This window comes from Triturus cristatus, chromosome 11 (assembly GCF_964204655.1).
Source record: "Triturus cristatus chromosome 11, aTriCri1.1, whole genome shotgun sequence".
Taxonomy (NCBI): Eukaryota; Metazoa; Chordata; class Amphibia; order Caudata; family Salamandridae; genus Triturus; species Triturus cristatus.
In genome coordinates, this window is record NC_140594.1 from 666,562,445 (window position 1) to 666,585,483 (window position 23,039).

At 43.8% G+C, this 23,039-nt stretch overlaps 1 protein-coding gene across 1 annotated transcript in view; it reads right to left on the reverse strand.

Annotated features, from left to right (window-relative positions):
* The window catches only part of KY (kyphoscoliosis peptidase), a 175,670-nt gene that overhangs the window by 121,989 nt on the left and 30,642 nt on the right, over positions 1 to 23,039 (reverse strand). Inside the window, exons 3-6 of the mRNA XM_085634246.1 lie at positions 22,225 to 22,290; positions 4,890 to 5,015; positions 2,320 to 2,397; positions 1,589 to 1,671 (exon numbers count right to left, since the gene is read on the reverse strand). Coding sequence (XP_085490372.1) covers positions 1,589 to 1,671; positions 2,320 to 2,397; positions 4,890 to 5,015; positions 22,225 to 22,290 — 353 coding nt within the window. The remainder of the gene's footprint in view (positions 1 to 1,588; positions 1,672 to 2,319; positions 2,398 to 4,889; positions 5,016 to 22,224; positions 22,291 to 23,039) is intronic.

A 23,039-nucleotide genomic window follows, 5' to 3' on the forward strand; every position in this document is an offset into this window, starting at 1 on the left:
GGCAACCAGTGACAGGGGACAGGCACAGTATGGGATGGGGGGGCACTAGAGACAGGTGAGGGCCTAATCATCAAAGGCTGATGAGAGCACAAATACTTGCACCTGTGACTCGTGTATTCACTCACGATTTAATGTGTACTGGATTTCTATGTTTTTTGTGTAATAAAGTACTTGTCTTTTCTACAAAAAGAAACACTGAACTGTACGATGATGTTTTTGCATTGCTGGGGGTGGGAGGTGGCATTGATTCTTGAGCCTCAGTAACCCCCACACTAACCTCACTGAGAAACTTGTGACTGCTTGCCTACAGTCAAGTGCGGAAAGAGTTGTACTTGGCCCAGTTTGTAAAGCCATACTGTTGCGGCTCCTGGAAAAGCATTGGCAAAAGGCTTCAAACCCCACGGTTGTGGCCAAATAGTCCCTGCCTGCTGTGTGGTCTCCTTAATGCGGGCATTAAACAATACTGACACAAAGCACACCACAACAATATTATAGAAAAACAATATCAACACAACCATATACACCAACACATTATTGGCATAGGCAACAATGAAGCACCACTTTACCAATAATTAGGGAACAGTAGAATGAGCAGGTGAATGAGAGCCAGAAAGCCTAATCTTTAAGACATTATGGGCCCCCAAAGAGCTAGCTTGAGGAATCTGTAGTTGTGTTTTTTTTTCAAATCTTCTCACAATGGTAGCCAGTTGCATATAGGTTGACTAACAAAATCCAACTTTTTTTATCTACTGTGGTTGAGCAGCAAATCTCTAAAGAGTCAACAGACTGAGTGGCAGTTTTGCTAACAAGGTCAAAGAGAGGACACCATTTGTTTACAGCAAGTGCATAGTATGTGCCATGGTGGCATACCACATTGACTTAGAGATGGACCATAACATCAACTCGAAAAAGTATCACCATTGAGAAGTTAATAAAAGTTAAGCTTGATAATGATCACAATATACAATGTAGAATAATATTTTAGGGATTGATATTGTGACAAACAACGATATGCCAGACTCTGATAAGAGGATGCAATAATATGTAACATACTGAAGCATACAATAGTATCACGGAAGCCATTATTGTGACAGGAAATGTTATATTAAATGACAGGTGATGCCCAACTTAATCACAAAGCTGTGAGAGGAATAATATGGCAAGTACCATGCAGAGATAATCAGAATGCAGTGATAATGAAATACAATAATTAGCATGTAGTGATGGGGCTACATTTCTAAGAGTCAAAAAACGATCAAAGGATTAGAAGTCCAGCTCTTCAACATTGATATTTAATGCTATTTCGTACAGTGGCAGTCCCATACTCTGTAAAGTGCAATGTACTGATCATTGGTTTCCACTATAGGTGATATGTAGGGAAAGGGAAATTAAAACGTAAATGCTGTTATGGGAGGAATTCTACCAAGTGCCACACGCTGCCATGAAAGAAGCCTGTCAGTGCCAGAAGATGCCATTATATATTTTTAATTCATAATATGCTGCCTAATTTTCATCTTAAGAAAAGCATAAATTACCATTCATGTGGTTTACAGAAAAGACTATTAAAGCTTTGCCAATGAGGTCTTACCACTGAGGCGTAGGCGTCCAGCATCTGAAAGTCCTGTAGATTGATAGGCATAGATTTCAGGCTCGACTTATCCCATGGGTATGCTGGATGGAAAGATGATAGCATTATCCTCAAGTTTATGACACCCATCTTGAACATAATGTGCGTCTAGGGCTCCAACATTTGTGATTAGGGGAACCCACAATTCATGTGAGACGAGTTTGTGGCTATATTTATCATACACTGACAAATACACATGCTGCCAGTTACCTATCAAGTTCTTTCACTGTTTCTATCTTGGTTTTTTGCTCTTTCCATCTTGGTTTCCTCTTACCATAGTCTTTGTTTATTTTTTTATTTTTTGTATTTATGCTTCACTTTCATGCCGAGCAAGCCAGTGTGTACGAATTAATTCCGATTGTATTACATAATGTACATCCATTGTAAAACAATCCCTTTTACCTCCTTAACTTTTGGTGCTGCCTTCTTTCATCCAATGTACCCTATTTATTTCCTCTTCGTCTTTTGCTACTCTTTCTACTTTCAAATCAATATGTCATGAGTAGTGTTAAAAGCCTGAACAAAGTCTCTCTCTGGAAATGACCTCCTGTACTCAATGCAAATAGGGTAAAATATGTTTTGCTAAAAATAAAATTGCCTGGTTGCTCTAAATGATTATAGTTCAATTGAGCAATTCCTACAACGGCTATGTAGTCGGCATTAAGCATGACAGCAATGTTATATGCACTTACTGTGAAGATCCTTTGCACTAGGAGCCAGGGTCTGTGGTTGCTCCTGTAGTTTCAGCTGTGGATCTTTGCAGCCTATTCCTATACATATTAAATGAAAAGAAGTTAAGAGAAAGCCTTTTCATCTGTGCTCCAAATAAACATTAACAAAAATCCACCCTGGGAAAGAGCAGAAGAGGGCCACATCACCCAATGAGAACAAAAGAGTGTAGCTTGCACAAAACTATAGGGTGAACTTATTATTCTGTCAGCCATGCTACAACATACTGTTAAAATGATATTTTAAATACAAAATCACAATGCAAGATGGTAAAGAAATAGCCATTGTTTAGTGTACCAGGATACTTTAAATAAAGTAACAGGGTTTGACAGTAAACATTTGTAAAATTATCTGAATGACAATAGGGTAATGGCTTTTACAATGGACACCTATACATCCATTAGCCCAACCACACCTGTGCTCCAGGCAACCTCATCAGCACAGCGAGGAACAGCATCCTTGTATCATTATCCCTCACTGCCCATCGACCTAAAGAACACTTCCAGTTGTCACTGCACTAATGTGCAATCCTATTCTTTCCCCAGTGTTGTTGACACCGACATCCATGTACAGTGTGATGGTGGTTGTGGTGTATGGAAAGTGTGGAATGTGGGAGGCTTTAAATCAACAGTGCTTCCACAATAGCCTGGATTGAGGATGGTTGGGCAAAAAGCTATACGGAACCAGTCAATGCCAATCTAGCTAATAATATATATTTTAAGTAAGGCCCAAACAAGTAATGTACTCTTGGATTGAACCAACATGTCTTCAAAGCCACTAAACGTGCAATGAACACGTTTATCAACACATGGCTGTTGAAGTAGTCTTCTACCTCCAAACTGATCTAGTCATAACCAGAGGAATAAAACAAGTTACAACTGTTACTTTATCTTATAGTCCTCTTTTTTGTTATTATGAACTCTGACATTACGATTTCAGAACGACAAAAAATTATTGTGATTCAGGTTTACTGGTTAAATACATCTAAAAAAACATTTCTTACATCAAACATATAATGGCTAGGACCTATTTTTTATTGAATGCGTCAGAGGGGGTTTGGAAATATCTGTTTAGGTGACCAGTATATTTCACGTGGGAGTGCACTCCCAGGTAGTTATTGAACAAGGTGGAGTTAGAGGCCTAAAGCAAAGCCTAGGGCCTACTCTACACCAAACAATAACTACCAGGTAGTGCACTTACCTAAGGAAGTTATTTATATTGTGAATCAAAACCCTTGAAATGTTGCATGCAGTGGACTGTATTTCTGTAATATGTTTTTTTATGAGGTGTTACATAAATGGAAGACTCCATCAAGGATATCTTCTGCCCTGCATTTAGTGATAAGGAACTAACATTTATTTTACCTGATACTACAAAGACTTTCTATTGAAATGCACTTGAGTTGATGAGAAGACCATAATAAAGGCTCATGTGACGAAAAGATTAAAATAGCTTGTTGTAAGAAATCAAATTAATTCAAATTATGAATTGCCATTGACAGGCTGATTTTATGATTTGAGGTGAATTTTAAAGCTTTTTGTGGTCTCCTGGAGGTTTAAGCATTATCTCTAAGGAAAAACTATTTTCATTCTTTTTTTAATGAAAATTATTGCGATTCATGCAAAAAGCTGAAATGAGGTTGCATTTTCTATAAATTCATGAATATTCTCCATCTATCTGAAATAAACTTCTAAGTTGCTTAGTGGATCACTTTCTTTCCACCGCAGTTAGTTGAATCCACGTTGGTCTACTGTAGCTTAACTGCAACCTCATTAATCTTTATAGAGGATTGGATTGCTAACATTCTGTGTGGCTGACAAAGATATTATGCCATATTACTGAAACTGCAGCTGTGGTACTCAGAGTAACTGCTATTATACAGGCTGCAAGAGTAGGCAAAATGTGTGTTAAATTGTATACTATACTGTTTTTTTATTTTTTATTATTTTAAAGAAAACCATTCACATACAATATTGATGCGGTTAAATTTTCAAATTTGAAAATAGGTAACATACAGTATTGTTACCAATACAGAAAGAGTCACAATGGAGGCTCTGCACATACTAACAGGGTGAGCACGCAATCAAATTCCTCCGTAACCCGCATTGTACCATTAACATAAAGAGGGATTACATCTTGCATATCTGAGGAATTTGTCGATGAAGGGTGTCTAGAGGTTATATTGGGTCCCAACTGAGTTCCTGTCGTATCACTAAGTCTTCAAGTAGTTTTAATCATATCTGGTCAGTTTCATTTTATCTTTTAAGATGGCTTTTTCTCCAGTCTTAAGCACTAAGAAACCATGTGGGACAGCTATGCGCTTTATAAATCATAAATATAAAGATAAACGTCTCCTAGTTTTCATTCTTGTACATCTGTTATTCATTCTGATTCCTTAGAGTCTTAGAGATCATTCAATGTACCATAATTTGTCCTTCTGCTAATGCAAGTGTAAATGTTTTTACCCTTGTCCTTTGTTGGTCAGTATCGCTCTTGTGAGAAGTAAGCACAGTGATCAGCTAATTTACCTTACCTTTCTCAAGGAACTTCTGGAAAAGGCTGGGGGTTGTGTTTTTTGGATGAACTTCGATAGTAACATGTCCCTCTTGAGTCTCTTGCCTCACTCTAGTCACAAGTGCCTCTGGAGTTACATTTACAGCTGTAGATGGCGAAATTGGGGAAAATCAGATTGTAGTGAAGACAAATGCTATGAGTACAATTAACCATGTGAAATAAATGCAAAATGTTCCACTCAGGAGTACTATAAGTAGCGTTGCCCAAATTATAAAATCAACATCTTGAATAAACAATCATACACAGACAAGAAAAGGTGGAGAAGAGTGACTTGCACAGTCCAATGTGTGCAGATCTAAAGTGACTCTGGAGCTACTGAGAAGAAGGGAGAGACAAAGCAAACCTCAGTGGAGTCCAAAGGTATTTCTTAATTGAGCATTACAGGGACTAATAAACACCTTGTTGACTTGCTATAGAAGATTATACATTTAAGCACAGAAAATAATGCATTACTCAGACAGTGTGAATCAGTACGTGCTTTCCCTACCATTTGTAGATCTCGTGTTAGCCAGGACCTTTTTATTTTACTACAGTTACATGTATAGTATACTTACTCCTATTGGCTTTCAGCCATCCCTCATCATCCATTGGTGTTTTGTTGTGGTATTCAAATTTTTGTTCTGCCCACTATAGTAAACAGCATGGGTTAATGGGTCAGCTCACTTTAGCCATTAGCTAACTCGTCTGTGAGTGATGGCATTCTGCTTGTTCACAAGGAGTACACCTACCCATAAAGTAATTCCCTTAAGTGTCAAGTACTAACATGGTAAAATGTGCTTTTCGAGATAAAATTGTTTTTCAGCCAACTTATTTTTGTTTATTAATGAAGACCCAGTAGCTTCCCCAACAATACAGTTTTGCAAAAACCATGACAAAACAAATTATGACAAAGCTAAAAAGCTGACAGCCAAAACCAGGCCTTCTAGCTTTACCAGTCTTTGCTTCATATGTTGGGGGGATTCATTATCTTCCTACATCTGAGAATCTGGAAATAATGCCTTGAACTTGATCTCTGTGTTCTTACTCAAGTCCACCCCATGCAGTACCTCTCATTACTCCATTTTGATACCTTATTTGAATGTTAACTCTAAAGTTTATGGAAGGATATATACTGTTGAGATGTCATTCACTACTTTTTGGCTGTTCTGTTTTTTACAGTCTGTGTAACCTACTCATGTACTGTACATGTGTGTCCCAATGCTTCATTGTAAAGGATTCTGATTTCTTCCGGCGTGGCACATGCAATATAAAATCACAAATTATTACAAAATGGCCAGTACTTCATTGTGAAAGCTTGTAAGGTAATTATATGGTAAAAACTACTTCTGTAGAAAGGAGCATCAAAATAATTTGAAAAACATTAAAACATCTCAAATACGCAGACAGGTTCGAACAGTAGCACAAAGGAAGAATCCAATCTAGAGAAGACTGAACAATGTTCATACTTTAGAAACCGATGAAGTCTATGGATGCATCCAACATGTGACAGGACATTGATTTTAACTCTGCATTGTAATCAAAAAGTTGTAACCACCAAGCACTGGGTTGTAGACAAAGCAGAGCCTGTTCAGAAATCAGAAGAGCTTTACATACAGTAACACCCTAATCAGCAGGTAGGGAGGTCCATTTTCCTCTAGAACCATACAGACTGAAATTAACATCTTCAATCAAAAAGAGATCCTCAGTTCTGGTCTGTGCAGACTGCAGAGCATTGAAATTATTTGCTTGAATTAATAAATGTGTATCAATATCTGAGCATTCCAGCCCTTTACAGGTTTTTCAGCAATGTTAGGGGTAACCCAGCATATCTGGCATTCCCATAGCACGGGTTCTTCAATACAAGGCTAGACCAATAGCCTGTAATCATAATCTCATAAAGTTGGGTACAACCAAAATAACATTTATCATCGTAATAAACAAAGAGTGAAATTGGTATGATGGATGAAGATGCAGAGGCATACCTCACAGCAGCCCATGCCTCCGAAGAGTAGAACCTGTTTACAAAACTGCACATCGGTAAACAACCTTTACAACGCAACTTTTACAACGCACTACCATTATAACGAAACTTTTACAACGCAAGTGGATTTACAACGCATGCCATTACAACGCAAGTCTTTACATCGACTTGCGCTAGATGGCGTGCTAACATTACAAATAGTGTAGTTTACTATCCCAACACCTTCCCTACTGTTAAGTGGACTGGAGTTGGAATAGTAAATTACGCTTTTCTAATGTTAGCACGCCATCTAGCCCAAGTCGATGTAAAGACTTGCGTTGTAATGGCATAGCGTAGTAACATCGCAGTCGTTGAAACAACCGCGATGTAACTGCACGCGTTGTAATGACTCGCGTTGTTACGTCATACATCCTTGCACATCCTCATTAAATAATTGAATAGCACTACTGACATGATAATCCTCTTGGCATATATAGTCATCGTTTTGGCATAATTGAGTGTCACCATAGCTGAATGTTACATCTCTTTTGCATAATTCAGTATCATCCCACTGAAAAGTATTGTAAGGAAATGCCTCTTTTTGCATTATACCCTTTAAAATTTTGGACTGATGCTGCTTGTTTTTTGACTCGTAGAGTGCACTGAGGCCTGGTAACCAGACCTCAGTCCCAGTGTTCTAGCCCCTTACAAAATGTATGCTTAATTGGCTACCCCGTTGGTACAATCTGACTTACTTATAAGTCCCTTGTATATGGTACCATGGTTACACAGGGCATGTAAGACAGAGTCTTCTTCCAGGGCTGCAGCACTGATTGTGCTGCCCTGTGTGTGACAACTGTACTGCCTCTGTAGACGGAAAGAGCAGTTTTAAACTACAGGTTCGACTTTCCCATTTACACCAACAGCAAAGCCGCACTTCCCTTAGCAATATATATGTATTTCCTAAAGAAGGCATGTGGAGCACTACGGCAGGGAGCTGTATATTCTTAAGTGAGACATATACCTTTACTATTGCCGAACAGTAAAACTTCCAAATTGAGTTTTTTATTGTGGAAAAGTGAGTGGCCCGATTGGCTAACACAAAGTTTTTGGATGACCACTCAGTCCGGATAACTTATAAATGGGACTACTAAAATGGTACTTCAAGCTATCAAAGTAAGCATGGCATAAAACACACCTTGATGCCCAAGTTGAATCCAATGTCACTTATAAGGAAAAACAACTTCTAGAAAGTTTCCACCCAGTTTGTCCAGTGGCCTCACACAGTTGTGGATCACCAGACAGCCTTCTGCCCTCATGGGGAGTGGTGTGAATGATTCTCAGGAAAAATAGATGTCTGCTACAGGGAGAGGTGTTACCTCCTCCTTGCAGGGAGCCACTCAGGGTGTTGGACCAGAAGACGAGCTTCAAAAGTTAAGCTGCTTTTGGTGGGCAAATGGTGATCACATTCTTGAATGGTTGCCCCTTTGTTCAGGTAGACAGGTTGGCAGTGGGAACAGAGAAGGGATATCAGTGGCGGTTTTCCTGTGGGTGCGTAGCCCACAGATAGCCACACCTCTACGGTGGGCTACCAAGCTCTGAACATATAAGGAAGGTTTCCAATATCTTGGTAGTGGGCAGAATAGTGCACTCTGGGACTGTTAGATGCCACACGTAGCTGGTACTCATCACAGGGTGGGAGGGATCCTGGTAGCCCATTGGCTAGTGACTGCATTCTTCCCGCCTGGTCACGTCCTGGGAATAAGTATAGCACCCCTGGTACCCTGGACCTCAGATCACAATAGAACTGAGAATGGACCAAAGAAGAACTGCCCTGCTGACCCTGGGCCTGGAAGGAGAGAGGCTGCACCGACTGCTGAACTGCACCTGCCGCATCAGGGGCTAGCAAAGAGAGGATTATGCCTGTGGCACCTGGCTTGTGGAAAGCTCACTCCAGAGCCCTAGAAGAAAAGAGTGACTGCAAGGGTCAGCTGGCTGACATCCCAGGAACCAGCACCAGGGCATCAAAGCAGAAGAATCCCATTCCGGAAAGCCAGTGACAACATTCTTTGTTTCGCTGCTAGCCAGCGCTGGTGGCCCAACAGATTGATCCTCGACAGAAAAAAGTTGCACCTTAATCTGCTCAACCTGGGAGTTTTGTCTGAGTCCAGATAGGTCACAAAAGCGGGACATCAGCTTTCACCAGAGGATACCGCTGAACCAGCTGTGTCCTGAGAATAGCAGCCCAGCTGCAGATGGCCTTCTACTGACTCAAATAGGACTTCGAGGGACACTAGCCCCTGTGGACAAAGTCACCCCACTGTATCTGTAGACTGAGGAATAACCACAAGGACACTTCCATTGACTGCAGAGTACACAGAGCATCTTTCAGCATCCTTTCCCCAACATCAGCACCACTCCAATGAAGTCTATGGTGGTCTTGATATAAAGTGTGGAACTGGACTTTAGACTGCTTTGGCAACCAGGTGGCTCTCCAAATACTCCTTAGAGGCTTCCCTGATCTTTTCTCTGTTTGATTTGGTCGCCCCACTCGACCAGAATAACCAAACACAACTCTTTCTAAACTTTACGGTTAACAATGCTTCTGTGTGCTTTGAACTAATAAGCTGAGATTTACGTTTTACTTTAAAATGTATATCTCCAGAACCCTCCAGTGGCTCATCTTGGTGTCTAAAAGTTCATAAAAATATATGTTTTTATAAATTGGTGCTGGATTTATTTTCATGTTGTGTGACTTTCTTGTTTCATTGTTTGAGGCTTCTAAATGCCTTACACTACTTCCCTTTGTTTAATCCTTGCTGCTCAAAGCCGCAGCTACCAAAGGTTAAGTTAAAGGTTTTACAAACAGCCTGACTGGACCCAAGACAGGTTTGAGAGTGTATTACACAGTAAGGTTGCACGCCCATACCATATAATACACCACAATCCTCACAGGCGTTACTGGAAAAATGAAGCATCCACATGACAGAAGTGATCCCCTAACTTTATTGAACATGGTATCATTCGGCATGCCTAGATTCATTGAGTGATTAGTGTGAAAGTCATGATTCAGCAATTCACGGCACTGCTGAGCAGTCTCGTGGAATAATTGAAAAAAAGAGTGGAATACTTGAATTAATTTCAGCCTCTGGTAATTTCTCTAGGCATTCCAGTACATAACGTTTTTGCTCAATGTGACACTTCAGCTTGGGACCAGTCTTATGTACAGAATGCTTAGCCCTGCACTAATACATTCAGTCCAGCATAAAGTGCCATACTTGAGAGGTCCTCTGGCATGATTATGCAGCACACAATGGGTAGTTGTAAATCCCTGCCCCATGTCATAACTCTGCAGTACCCGAGTATGCAATCAAACGGTCTGATAACAAAAGTGGGTAGTCACAGTGGCATACCCATCTGTCCCTACTGCTGTATATGAGAAGCACGGATTGCCATAATGTGGAGGAGTTCTGTACGAGTTTCAGCATCCTCCACAATCCTAATGGAGGAGCTCCCTGTTATTATAAAAAAGCACTGCATTACATATGAGACCTATGGGCATGACTGGCATCTCCTGGCATCATAGAGCAGCACCACTGATATCCTTTCCGATTGGTTTAATTGATCACACCCCATTTTCAAACTGACCAGTAACTTAGTATGATATACAATTTCTCTGGCATAACTATGCATCGCCTTTTACAGAAATGAATATCCACACATCATAATGTAACATTACAATGTCTGGTGTCAGGCTGTGTAACTACCAGAACAATTCTTCTCTCAAAGACTTACAGGCACATGCATCAAAGGAAAAACGGGTCTCAAACAGGCAGATTCTCAGAATCTGCCCCTTTGCGACTGGTTTTTTTGCATTTGGGATGCATCATCCCAAAAGCAAAAATCGCAATTTAAGGAATCTCTAAATTGCGATTACTTAAATTGCGATTGCATTTAAGGAATCCCAAATTGAGATTCCTTAAATGCAATGCATTAAAGTAAAAAAATTAGCGATTTCGCTAATAGGGGGAGCAAATTACCATGAAGTTGAACTTCATGGTAATTTGCAAAAACTTTGAAAAATGCACTTTTGTGCATTTTTCAAAGTTTCATGTTGCGCACACACATGCCCTTAGAGCATGTGTGTGTGCAACATATGTACACAGATCAATTTCAGGGGTGCAATAGGGTGTCATTTTGATACCCTTGCACCCTTGAAATTGCATGAGCAATTTGCGAGTACCAACTGGTACTCGCAAATTGCTCATGCAATCTCCAATTCATTCCTATGGGCCTGGAGGCCCATAGGAATGAATGGGACGGCATTCCTTAATTGCGACTCGCAATTTGCGAGTCGCAATTAAGGAATGTGTAGGAATCGCTATTTTTATAGCGATTCCTACATGCATAGGCTTTTGCAATTCCTTAATTGCGATTCCTTAATAATCGCAATTAAGGAATCGCAAAAGTCTACGTTGATGCATGTGCCTGTAAATAACTCAGAAGCCCAGATCTTGTGGCATATGTCAGAATTAATCTCCAATTCAGGAGCTGCCTTGCATTGCAGGTTCATACTTGGTTTTGTAGCAGTCAGTATGGTTTTCCCGCTAAGGATTGTATTTTCTAGAATACCCCTTCTGTATGCTTTATTTCCACTCATGCAGGTGAAAATGGAATCATTACATCTGTCAGCACAGGTAACGGCGGTGGGGCGGGGCGTGGGCGGGGTGGGAGTTGATAGACGATGGGACAGGGAAAGTGAAATAAAAAATAAAATAAAACCACTTACCTTGTGCACACCTCATCAGCGAGTCGGCGAGCACAGGGTAATTGGTTTTATTTATTTTTTAGTTTACTTTCCCTATCCCGTCGTCTTTCAATTTCCCCCCATCCTGCCCTACCACTGGTGTGTCCGGCCGCGCCTGTCTGCTTTCCATGTTTCTCTTTTTCTATGTCCGAGCAATTCATTGGTTCCTGAACTCGCACTGTTTTGCAGTGCATCCTTGTTTCTTAACTATCTCACAGTGCATCCTTCTTACCTGAACCTGTACTGTCTAGCTGTGTATCCTGGTTTCTTGAATTAGTACTGTCTTACAGTACAGTACACCCTTGTTTTATGCACCTGAACTGCTTTGCAGTGCATCCTTGTTTCCATAGCTAGTACAATGCAGCGGTGACTCCCAGTTCATGAACCAGAACTTATTCAATGCAACCTTCTTTTTCTAGCTATAATTTTTTTCTGTAGTTGCCATTTTCACAGCCATTGTCTTCCTTTCCCTGCTTACTTAGTTCTTGGTCACAGAGTGCTGCCTTCCTATCCCTTCTGCCTTAGTTCCCAGTTTCCTAGTGTGAATTGTTTAGTTGCCCTTACCTTGCTCTTTCATGTTTGCACCGTTACTGGTACTGCCTTCCATGTTCCTGTGTGATCATCAGACATCTTGGTCACAGCTGGCAACTTAGGATGACAGGCACCAACCCACATAGGGGGCGTGGTGCCTTTAGTGGCAGCAAAGGGGCAGAACCAAGGTAGGAACTCTTCCGGGTTAAGTTACCCGGAAGAGCTTGAGCATTGCGGACCCCCCCCAGAAGTGCGTCAGGTGGCAGGAAACTGGCGGGGGATTTAAAAACTCAGAGGGCGAGGCAGAACCCCCTCTTTGTCCTCTCGCCGCGTGGACGGCAACATCGGATGTCGTGAAGTTACGGAATCGAGCAAGCGGTGCCGGAGCTGTCTGCAAGGTGAGAGGGCCTCATTAGCGTAGTATTGGAGAGTTAGAGTAATTAGGGAGAGAATATTAGGCGTTATCGGGATTCTCGCTAAACCGGCGGTAAATTGGCGCGCGGCGCGAATGAGTCGTGCTGGGGGCAGGGACTTAGCTGAAGTGGTGGAGCGTTTAGCATGCAGCGAGGTTGAGGATCGATGCCCGAATTCTCCAAAGGGCATCGCTCACTTTAAGGAGGTTGCATCCTCCGGTAGCTGGGCGCGCTGAGGGATAGGCACCGGAAGAGAGACGCGTGGCGCTCAGGGGTCGCGTTGTGAATGCTCCGTGTGGGAGACGCGCGGCGGATGGCATACAGGGCCGGGATCGTGATAGTTCATTGTGGCTGAGACTCGCAAGCTACAGTTAACTTTAATTGGGTGAAAGGATGCTTCGCGTGGGAGACGCGCGGCGGATGGCATAAAGGGCCAGGACCGCAATATTTCATACCGGTTGAGACTCGCAAGGAGCAGGGTAATCTCATGGGGTGAAAGGGAACATGTCAAGGCAGTCTGTTTGGCGGCAGGTGAACCTCGAGCGCTCTTTTGTTAAAAACAAAGTGTTTCCTCGAATGTCAATGAGGGGTGAGAGTTCTAAAAGGAACGTATGTGCACGACTTCAAGTTGCCAGCTAGCACATAGCTGACTGGGTTCAGATGGCGTATGTGGGACATTTTTTTTTTTTCATAACCTTAGTGTAATTATGTCAAGGTTACAGGTTCAATTCCCATTGAGGCCTTTTCAGTAGATCTCTGTTAGGAAGAACGATCCAACCAGGGGTGTACAAGGGAGAGTATCATAGCGCCGGTTGATGGGGCACTGTGATATGGCGCTGTACAGCACTACAGCAAACGCGCACTTAATCTGCGGTGGCGCTGGCGAAAGATAGGACACAGCATGCGCGGACTTTAGAGTTGGTTGGTAAGAATGGTGATTAACAGGGCACATCGTGGTAGAGAGTACCCCAGTGAACCTTGGGTCAAATTTGGCGGGGGGAAAAGGGGCAACGTCTAACTATTATGTTTGTTTTTATTTAAGTACAGAATGCCTCCAAAACGGGCCCAGACGGGCAAAGGCTCCCCGGCCAGCAAGGATGATTTCCGCTCTTTGGCAGAGCTCTGGGAGGTCGCAAAAAAAGGGGGCATCGACTGGGCGCTACGCACGCTGGCCGAGAAAGGAGAGGCGAGCGGGCAGCAGGACGTCACACGGGCCAAACGGGCAAGGCGGACACCGGAGCGCTTCAAGGATGCCCACCAAGACAAACGCTCTAAAGTTATGGACTCTCAGACTGGTACCCCAGGTGAGGCAGGGTTGAGGGGGCAATCGGCCTTGGCCACGGACATGATACAGCCGACAGGCTCAGCTCCCGCAGCGCAACTGAACGGGGCAACCACACAGGCTTCAGGAAATCCAACGTCCACAAATTTAGCGCAGGCAGTGGGCCCCCCAGTGATGCCGGGGCAAGGTGGGGGGGCAGGGACAGCAACACCAGGTGCAACGGCGCAAATGGGGGCTGTAGGGCCCCCAACACCACAGGCGGCTCCGCCGGTGGTAGCGCACCAGGGCATTGGGATACCCCAAGTGTGGGTCCAATCTGGAGGGGTGGCACAATCCCCAGTGGTAGTGGCGGCAACATCCCAGGGACCAGCCAATAACAGCGGGGCATCAGGGCCAGTGGGCCCCTTAGCAGCACCACCCCTTGCCTTGGGGACAGTATTAGCAGGGCAGCCCCTTCTCGCGCATAGTCCGCTGATTTACGGTTCGGCATCTCTGGCGGTGGCCCCATCAGCCGGGATCACTTGGCATGTACCAGCGGAGACCAGAGAGAAAATATTCAGAGGGGAGTTCGTAGATGTCTTCGACCTGATCAATGCTGGGGTAATTCCGGGCAAAAGCAGGACAGGGAAGGAAGGGGAGTTGAAACAGAAGAGAGTGTGAGTGGACTGGACTATTAAGAATTGGGTCACTGGGTTCGCTATTTATGCGTCTATCATGGTCAAAAGGTATCCCCAAATGGCAGCTCAGTTAATCAGTTACATTTCCATGATTCATGGGGCTGCGTCGGAATTCCCGGGAACGGGTTGGTTGCAGTACGACAACAAGTCTAGGTAAATGAAAGCAGTCCACCCTGCAGTAGCTTGGGACCAGCGGGAGATAAACATTTGGCATGGGTTTTTTTATTCAATGGGGCCAGTTAGCAAGACGACTCAGCCCTTTCGGGGTGACAGAGGGACGGGCGACAAAAAACAGGCCTGTTGGCAGTTCAATAAGAACGAGTGCAATAGGGGCACAGCATGCAAGTTCAAGCATTTATGTTCCTTCTGCGGGAAGCTGGGACACCCAGAGAGTAAGTGTTACAAAAAAATGGGAAGGCCACAAGAGCAGCCTACACAGAACCAACCCCAGACCAGGGGTCGAGGTGCGCAAGCATCCTAAGACATTACCAACTCCCATAAAGCACCATGTATTGACGCACCTTCTTAATAAATACCACAAGACAGAAGAGGCTCAGTTCTTACATCAAGGTTTTAAATTTGGTTTTCGCATCCCATCCGATGCTACGCCATCAGCCACCCCACCGCGCAATCAACGCTCAGTCCTACGAAACCTAGAGGTGGCTAGACAAAAAATTAAGAAGGAAGTGTCCTTAGGGAGGGTGGCAGGCCCCTTCCAGCAGCTGCCTAGGCATGACTTAGTCTGCTCACCCCTGGGTTTAGTACCTAAGAAAGAGGAAGGGAAATTCCGGTTGATCCACAACCTGTCAAGTCCCCCAGGGTTGTCAGTAAATGATAAACTTGACCCAGACCTATGCACGGTGCGTTACACTACCTTTGATGCGGCAGTACAGAAGCTACAGGGGCTGGGAGAGGGAGCGCTGAAGGCGAAATCAGACATTGAGGCGGCCTTTCGCCTCTTGCCAGTTCACCCAGAGGACACCAGGCTTTTGGGTTTCACCTTTGAAGAGGAGTTCTACTTTGACTTATGCATGCCAATGGGTTGCTCTATAGCCTGCGCAGTGTTCGAAACCTTCAGCAGATTTCTGGAATGGACAGTGAAGGAACTATTACCGTCAGGGGAGTTGGTGCATTATTTGGATGATTTCTTATTTCTTGGGCCGCCGGGCTCGTCGGCTTGCAGGAAGGCCCTGCTGGGCTTCCAGCAACTGGCAGAAGCACTGGGGGTCCCCTTAGCTGCAGAAAAAACAGAAGGGCCGGCGACACGGTTAACTTATTTTGGTATCGAAATTGACACAGAGGAGGGAGTGTGCAGACTTCCCCAGGAGAAAGTAGCGTCTTTTGGGGCTGCAGTAGAGGCCTGTTTGATGGCACGCAAAGTGACACTTCACCAATTGCAAATCCTGGTGGGGCAGCTTAATTTTGCACTCAGGGTGATACCTATGGGCCGTGTGTTTTCTAGAAGCATAGCGCGGGCAATGTCGGGTCTGAGGGCCAAGCACCATCACACCAGGCTTTCTGCCAAAGTCAGAACTGATTTAGGGATATGGAAGGAATTTTTGGTAGGCTTCAATGGAGCGGTCATTTGGCAACAACCCAGTCAGGCAAATGTGGAGTTAGAATTATTCACGGACGCGGCAGGCAGCGTAGGATTTGGAGCGGTCTTAGGGACCAGGTGGTGCATGCAACATTGGCCGAGAGAGTGGGCGGTTTCAGGGCTCACCCGCAACATCACCTTTCTTGAGCTATTCCCAATCATTGTGGCAGTGCATTTGTGGGGTGACATGTTGAAAAACAAACATATTATATTTTGGTCTGATAGCATGTCTGCGGTTATGGCCATCAATAATCAGAGAGCGACTTGCCCCTGGGTCCTGCGCCTGCTGAAAGAATTAGTGCTAGGATGTTTGCAGCGCAATGTATACTTTGCAGCAAAACACGTGCCGGGGGTGGATAACTCAGTTGCTGACGCCCTGTCCCGTTTTAAGTTGACAGAGTTCCGCACCAGATGGCCTCATGCAGACAATCAGATGACGAACTTCCCGGAGGGGTTATGGAAGCTTGGTGCCCCACAGCTCCCGAGTTGATAACCGCGTCATTGGCTCCCAAGACTAAGAGTATGTATGAGAAGTCATGGCAGGCATACTTGTCTACCATTGGGGGGTCAGACGCAATAGAAAGTTTGTCACCACGAAGTGTTCTGGTATTCATAGAAGACAAAAAGAGGGCGGCAAATCCCTGTCCATGGTGAGGAGGCAGCTAGCTGCAATAGCCTTTTGCGCAAGTCTGGGGGGGGTGGCAGACCCTACGAAAGACCCAAGAGTAAAAAGGGCGATGAGAGGGTGGGAACGCCTTCTGCCGGGGATCAAAGACAATAGGAGACTGATTGATGCTAGCAGATTGTCCAACATCTTAGAAGTTTTACCGCGCATCTGCTACTCACCCTACGAATCACATTTGCTGAGACTAGCATACTAATTAGCTTTCTTTGGGGCCTTCAGGGTTTCGGAATTACTCCCCGGGTCAAAGTCAGATAAAGAGGGGGGCTTACGCCTGGAGGATGTGATCTTAACTAGGGATGCAATGCAGGTCAGAGTTCGGACCAGTTGGGCAAGGGGACGTGGGTCCAACTGGGAGCAGTGGTAGGGGCCCCTTTTTGTCCGGTAACCCTGGCTCACAGGTTTTTCCAGATTAGACCAAGTGAGGTGGACCAGAGGGCGCTGGTGCATGCGGATGGTATCCCCCTTACTAGATTTCAATTTACCAGGATATGCAAGAGAGCTTTAGAGAATCTGGGGGTGGAGACGACACATTTCAAGTCTCATTCATTCCGCATCGGGGCAGCCACAACGGCGGCAGCGTTGGGCCTCCCGGGCGACACGATTAAGAGGGTGGGACGATGGAAGTCGTCATGTTTCGAACGTTACGTATGCCCTCACCTCGCGTGAAGTCTGCCCCCCCCTCCCTTTCCCCTCCGGTGGCTGATTCTGTCTCCTTTACAATTTTGATCCAGGTATCCCGGGTCAGAGAACACAGGTTTGTTGGTGCGGCCACTCCTTTATATGCAGAGCATGGCTCTTCTTCAACAAATCACATGAAGGCAGAGGGCCGCAGGTTGTCGACCACCATTGGGTGGAGGTCAGCGGACAGCGTCTAGCAGGCGTGCCAAAGGACTTGCGGGACGCCTTGACCAGGGGCATGCCGGTCCCTGACGTGCTGGTGATTCATTCAGGTGGCAATGATATGATCCCAGCGGGAAGGAGGGGAGTTAAGGAAGCGCTGTTCTCTGCCCTGTCTGCGGTGAGGAACATGTTACCGGACGCCAAAATATTTTGGTCGGAGGTGATCCCACGCCAAGTATGGGCCAATGGGGCGCCGGCGAAAGCAATTAATAAATCAGTGAAGAGGTTGAATCAGTCGGTGGCTGAAATCCTGAAAAAATCTCGCATCAGTGCCATTAGGCACAAACTAATACAGGTGACAAGTCCGGGAATGTACGCACCCGATGGGGTGCACCTGTCACAGGCAGGGATGGAGTTGTTTGTACACACCATCTTGGGGGCCCTTGCGGTGGAAGTAGAAGCAACTAGAGGGGGAGGGCAAGTCCGCCAGGGAGCGCCTCGCCCTGTGGCGGGGTCCTGGACAAGAGATATGTCAGGGACTCCGGTTGGCGGAGGCTGCTTGGCCCCAGAACGGGGCACGCAGCCTATTGTGGGCTCTGGGCTGGCGGGAGAGTGGGCTGACCTGCTGCTGGCCCTGGACTCTCTGGCCCTACCCAGGAAGCCGGTGCTAGTTATCAGCAGGGATGAAACTACCTGCGGCTCTGTTGGCCGGTGGGCAGTCAGCCCTAAAGAGAGCAGAGTATCTTGGTTGGGGCCTGCTGGCACAACCCGCGGCAAACGCCCTGTGGAGAGTCAAATGTAAATACAAATGTGGAGATGAAAATTATAACCGGATATCTTATTGGCGTGCTGTGGTGTATTGAATAAAGAAATAATAAAGTTGGTGAAGAGATTAACAGTGATTGAGCCAAAGTTTAAAATGGCGGTAGCATGTTTTAAAATTAATAAAGACTACGCTGTGAAAACCAAATACAGCCTGGCGTGTTTACTGGGGATATTCTACACGGCAGGGGTGGGGAGAAGGATGAAGTTGTGGTGAATTGCACAGTGTCTGCCAACTATATGTTTCTCGTCCACTATGCGTATTATATGTTACCTTTCATTACATCACCAAAGTTATCAGTGTATGAGACTCTACACTTGCATGTTTGCCCTAAATACATTTGGCTGACAGCATCTGTAACCGCAATTGTGTGTGAGGAACTTACTGTTCTTCATTTGTACCATTTGGTGCTCCAGAGGGCCTTACCCCATATCACCTTTAATAATAATATTAATGTTGTTATCTGTATGTGTCAAAAATCCCCGGATGTTAGTTATTCTGAATGCTGAATTGGTTCTTGACCACCTGCTCTTTAACAGCCTTAGCCTCGCTCAATACCCTGTGTAGTGCTTCCATTTTGGACTGCTTTTGTCCTCTGACTCCCTGTGTGATATAAGGCAGCCCTGATACCAATATCTCTCCCTTTGGTCTTCCTTGTTAAAGTTCTTGATAGGGCAGCTCTATGACTAATATCTCTCCCTTTGGACTTCCCTGTTAAAAGACATTGACAGGTCCTAGATGGCTGGCTAATAAAAGCATACAAAACAGTATCAAACAACTGGGAGGTTGGTGCAACATCAAGATGGTGGAGACACTTATGAACAAAACATACAGAGATGTTTTAAGGTATGGGCAACGTGGCCAATTGCCCTGAGCCTCCACCTTCTATGGGGGCCCGCTGGAAAACTGAGATTTCTCTCTTTTTGACCTCAGTATAGCTCTATTCTATAGCTCTACCTACACCTCTCTTCCTCTCTGCCTACCTCTATCTCTCTAAACCAGTGTCAATATTTGGCGTGGCAGGCAAGAAATAAGTTAAGTGTTTTGTGTGACCCTGTTAAAATGTAACATCGAATGTAGTATTGTTCAACATAATGTGAGTCATCAGGAAATAAAATTAAAAAGTATTTTTTAGAAAGGCTCCCCCAAAATGAGTTTTGCCAGGGGCCCCCCACATCCTTAAGATGGCATTTAATACAAAAAGTTTTACAAATTAGATCTCCCGTTGACCAGAATTAATCAGTGCTAAAATGAACACAGTTGTGTTATTTGTAATTAAGATAAATATTAGCTGAGCAGCATTATTTAGGAACCTGTGTCCTACTAATAAATATATTTGAAAGCCCTGTGTACAAACTATTGCAAAAGCACTTGTGGAATATCACTACAGCTAGGACAGGACACTTTTTGTGGGGCAAAAACAAAAAACTGAGTGGATATACCTCTGCAGTTGTGGTTGGTGCAATGCATTTTGATGACTGTTTAATAGAGGGATGAAATAAAGGTTATTGTCATATAGGAAACTCAGGTTTTGTTCTTTTGGAACTGACTGTATTGGTGAGTCAATTGAACACAGCTAGATGACAGAAAAAGAGCAGAGAGGGGTCGATGTGCTTAAGTGCTTGACTTATGACTTTTGCTATTCACAAAGAGCCCTTTCTTCTTTCAGACACTATATTGCCTCATAGTAATTACGTGATCGCTCCTGCAGTTTGAGGTAGATCTGGGTGCATCGGGTTGCTGATGGCACGGATTCCAATAATGTGAGTCTGAGAAGCCATTTATATATGGTAAAAAATCCAAATGAGATGTCAAAGGGGATTGCAGTGTTAATTAAGAGGAAGGTACTCACTTTGCCTTGATGAGCAGGGTTAGCAATGGAGGATGTAAACTAGACTAGTGTCACTTAGGCCAGCAGGCAACATTGGGCTGTCAAGGGTAATTTGTGGTTGTCAGCAGAAGAAACTGAATGGTGAACTTTTAATATTCAGGTTCAAGATATCCTTTATCTGGGGAGGTGAGTAACTCTTACCTAAGGAGATGGAAGTCTGATGGATTCATTGTTGATTGTTAATCTTGAGGTGGGTAGTTAATTGTATTATGAGAACTGACTCCACTATTTTTATAAACTTGACACACACCCCAGATGGATCTGAAATTAGAAAATATCTCAGCATCTGCATTTGTTTCTTCAGAAGAATGTGATAATCACGTGTCATTGTGTGTGGGGTTTGCCTAACAGAGAGTGATGTGCTGATGAAGTTGGTGATGATTAATGCTAGAGCTTGGGGGCTAATACTAATGGCTTTTGGGCTGCAGACATCTGGCAGTGGAGCAGTTTTCTTGAATATTGAATGAATCTTTAGCATTTCAAATTCTTGGGAGGCTCTCAACTTCCGGAAGGGTATATCAAGAGTTTGTGAAGTACTGTTTGTGGCAAAGGGTTGAACCCAATCTGCAATGTTTATTCTGAGGTGTCACTCTTGCTGTTTAAGAAATTTGAGCGGTCACAAAATAGTTATAAGACTGGAGTGGCACAGTTAAATCAAAGCTTGAAATCATAAATTAGTTGTAGACATTCAGTAGTACTCATGTAGAAATCCACCATTTGCGCCCATGTTTATCCTGCGTGTTAACCCCTGGATTGTATTATTCTGCTTCCAAATTCAACTTACTACAGTTGGTGTGGATACATTCCAATCTGTATGCCAACCCCTGCATGTCCAATTCTGAGACTTGAGGTAAACAGTGCACCACAGCAATTTTCTCCTGATAAATTTCAGTTTTTCAAGATTGACAAACTTTTTCAGGGAAAAACATGTTGAGTGCATTCCGATGCATGCAGAATTTGGTGCGGAGCCTACCAATTTGGCATGCAATTGCCCATTCTCAGAGAAAAACTCGAAATAGGAGGTATTTTGGTATTTCGGTGTCAGTATTTAACGGGTTTATAAATCATTTCTGAATGAATGCCATATGCCCCGATTATGGGGTTGGTGTAAATTCCGACCTGGTACGAACATCAGTCTGAGTAATGCAGTGAGTTTACCACATACCCTTAAACTTCATAGTTCAAACCAGCAAAAATTTTATATGGGGTAAATTTATTGTAAATTCTGAAACAAGCAGAATTTGGTGGGGAAAAACAGATTATGTATGTAATTCCTCATTTTGCAGAGGAAAACTCTGGAAAGGAGTTTATTGCATTCAGAAGAGAATGCAGCTTTGGTCTATTTAACAGGTATAGGGCCAGATGTATCAAAGGGTGTTATCCATTCTGTGTCTATGGGAAAATGTGTTGGTACATATGGCCCATAGTAAGTATTTCACCCTGTACTCCCACTTCGTAATCAGGGCCTAAGAGAAGAAACAGAAGATAGATCTCTGACCTTATTAGTTTAAACAATATATTTTCCCTATCGGATATATTTTGGACTTTATATGGCATCGACGGGGAAGGTGTAAGATTATGAGCTACTTGTCATCGAAGGGGAAGGCGCAAGGATACTGGCTACTTGTTGTCCTAAATATTAAAGAGCAGGGCTCTAAAACGCTTTTTTCACGGCCTTTGCACTGATTCCAAATCTTACCTTAGATACATCCTGCTTGTATTATGATAGCAATCAATTGCATCACATCCTGTAAGAGACACCAAACTGTTAGAGGTTTTCAAGGATGTTGCAAATACATCATGACATACCTCGATTGTAGCTGTAGTTAGGGATCACTCGGTGCCGTAAGGGTGGTTGTGGCTCAACTGCTTTTACTAGATAGAAAAGAGAGCATTGAAGAGATCAATGAAACAAGTGGTTTCCCATAAAAAGGGGTCATGTCCAATCTGATACTTCAATGTTGCTGTTGATGCACCTCTCCTTGTTTGCCACTCCCTGTGGGAAGAACACGTGGCTTAACCTGGAAAGACTCTGATCTATAATTTACATTCAATCTGTTTTATTCAGAAGTTAAAGGTGTTGTTTCTTGTAATTATTTTATTGTTTTCATACTACACACCACAGACCAAATTTTCTTATATTCTGTCACCATTATTCTTAGTGTCCACTTTTTCTAAATCACCTTTTGCAAATCCAATGTTTGAGATTACTCTGCTGTAATTCAGATCTGTGATTACACACAGGATTTCCACGTTGGGCACAGAGTCCATTGAGATACCTCGCCAGTAGAGCGATGGAACAGCTTGTGCTCAGTGGCTAATAACACTCATTAGGTGGTACCGGATTATGGATATCTGATATGGCCCCCTAAGTGTAATGGGGGCCATATTTCAAAGACGTCAAAGGGCCATATTTCAAAGAGGTCAAAGATTGGTTTATCATGACTGTGTTTAATTAGATAATTGGCACAGTACAGACCTAGCTCCAAGAAGTAGTGAAGCACCTTTCCAGGAACATTTTTTAGTGTAGCCGGATCAGTATGGTGAATGGGGTCCATATAAGAGAAGACTACAGAAACAAGGATGTGGTGTGGAGTGTGAACATGTAATTTAGAGTGCTAAAC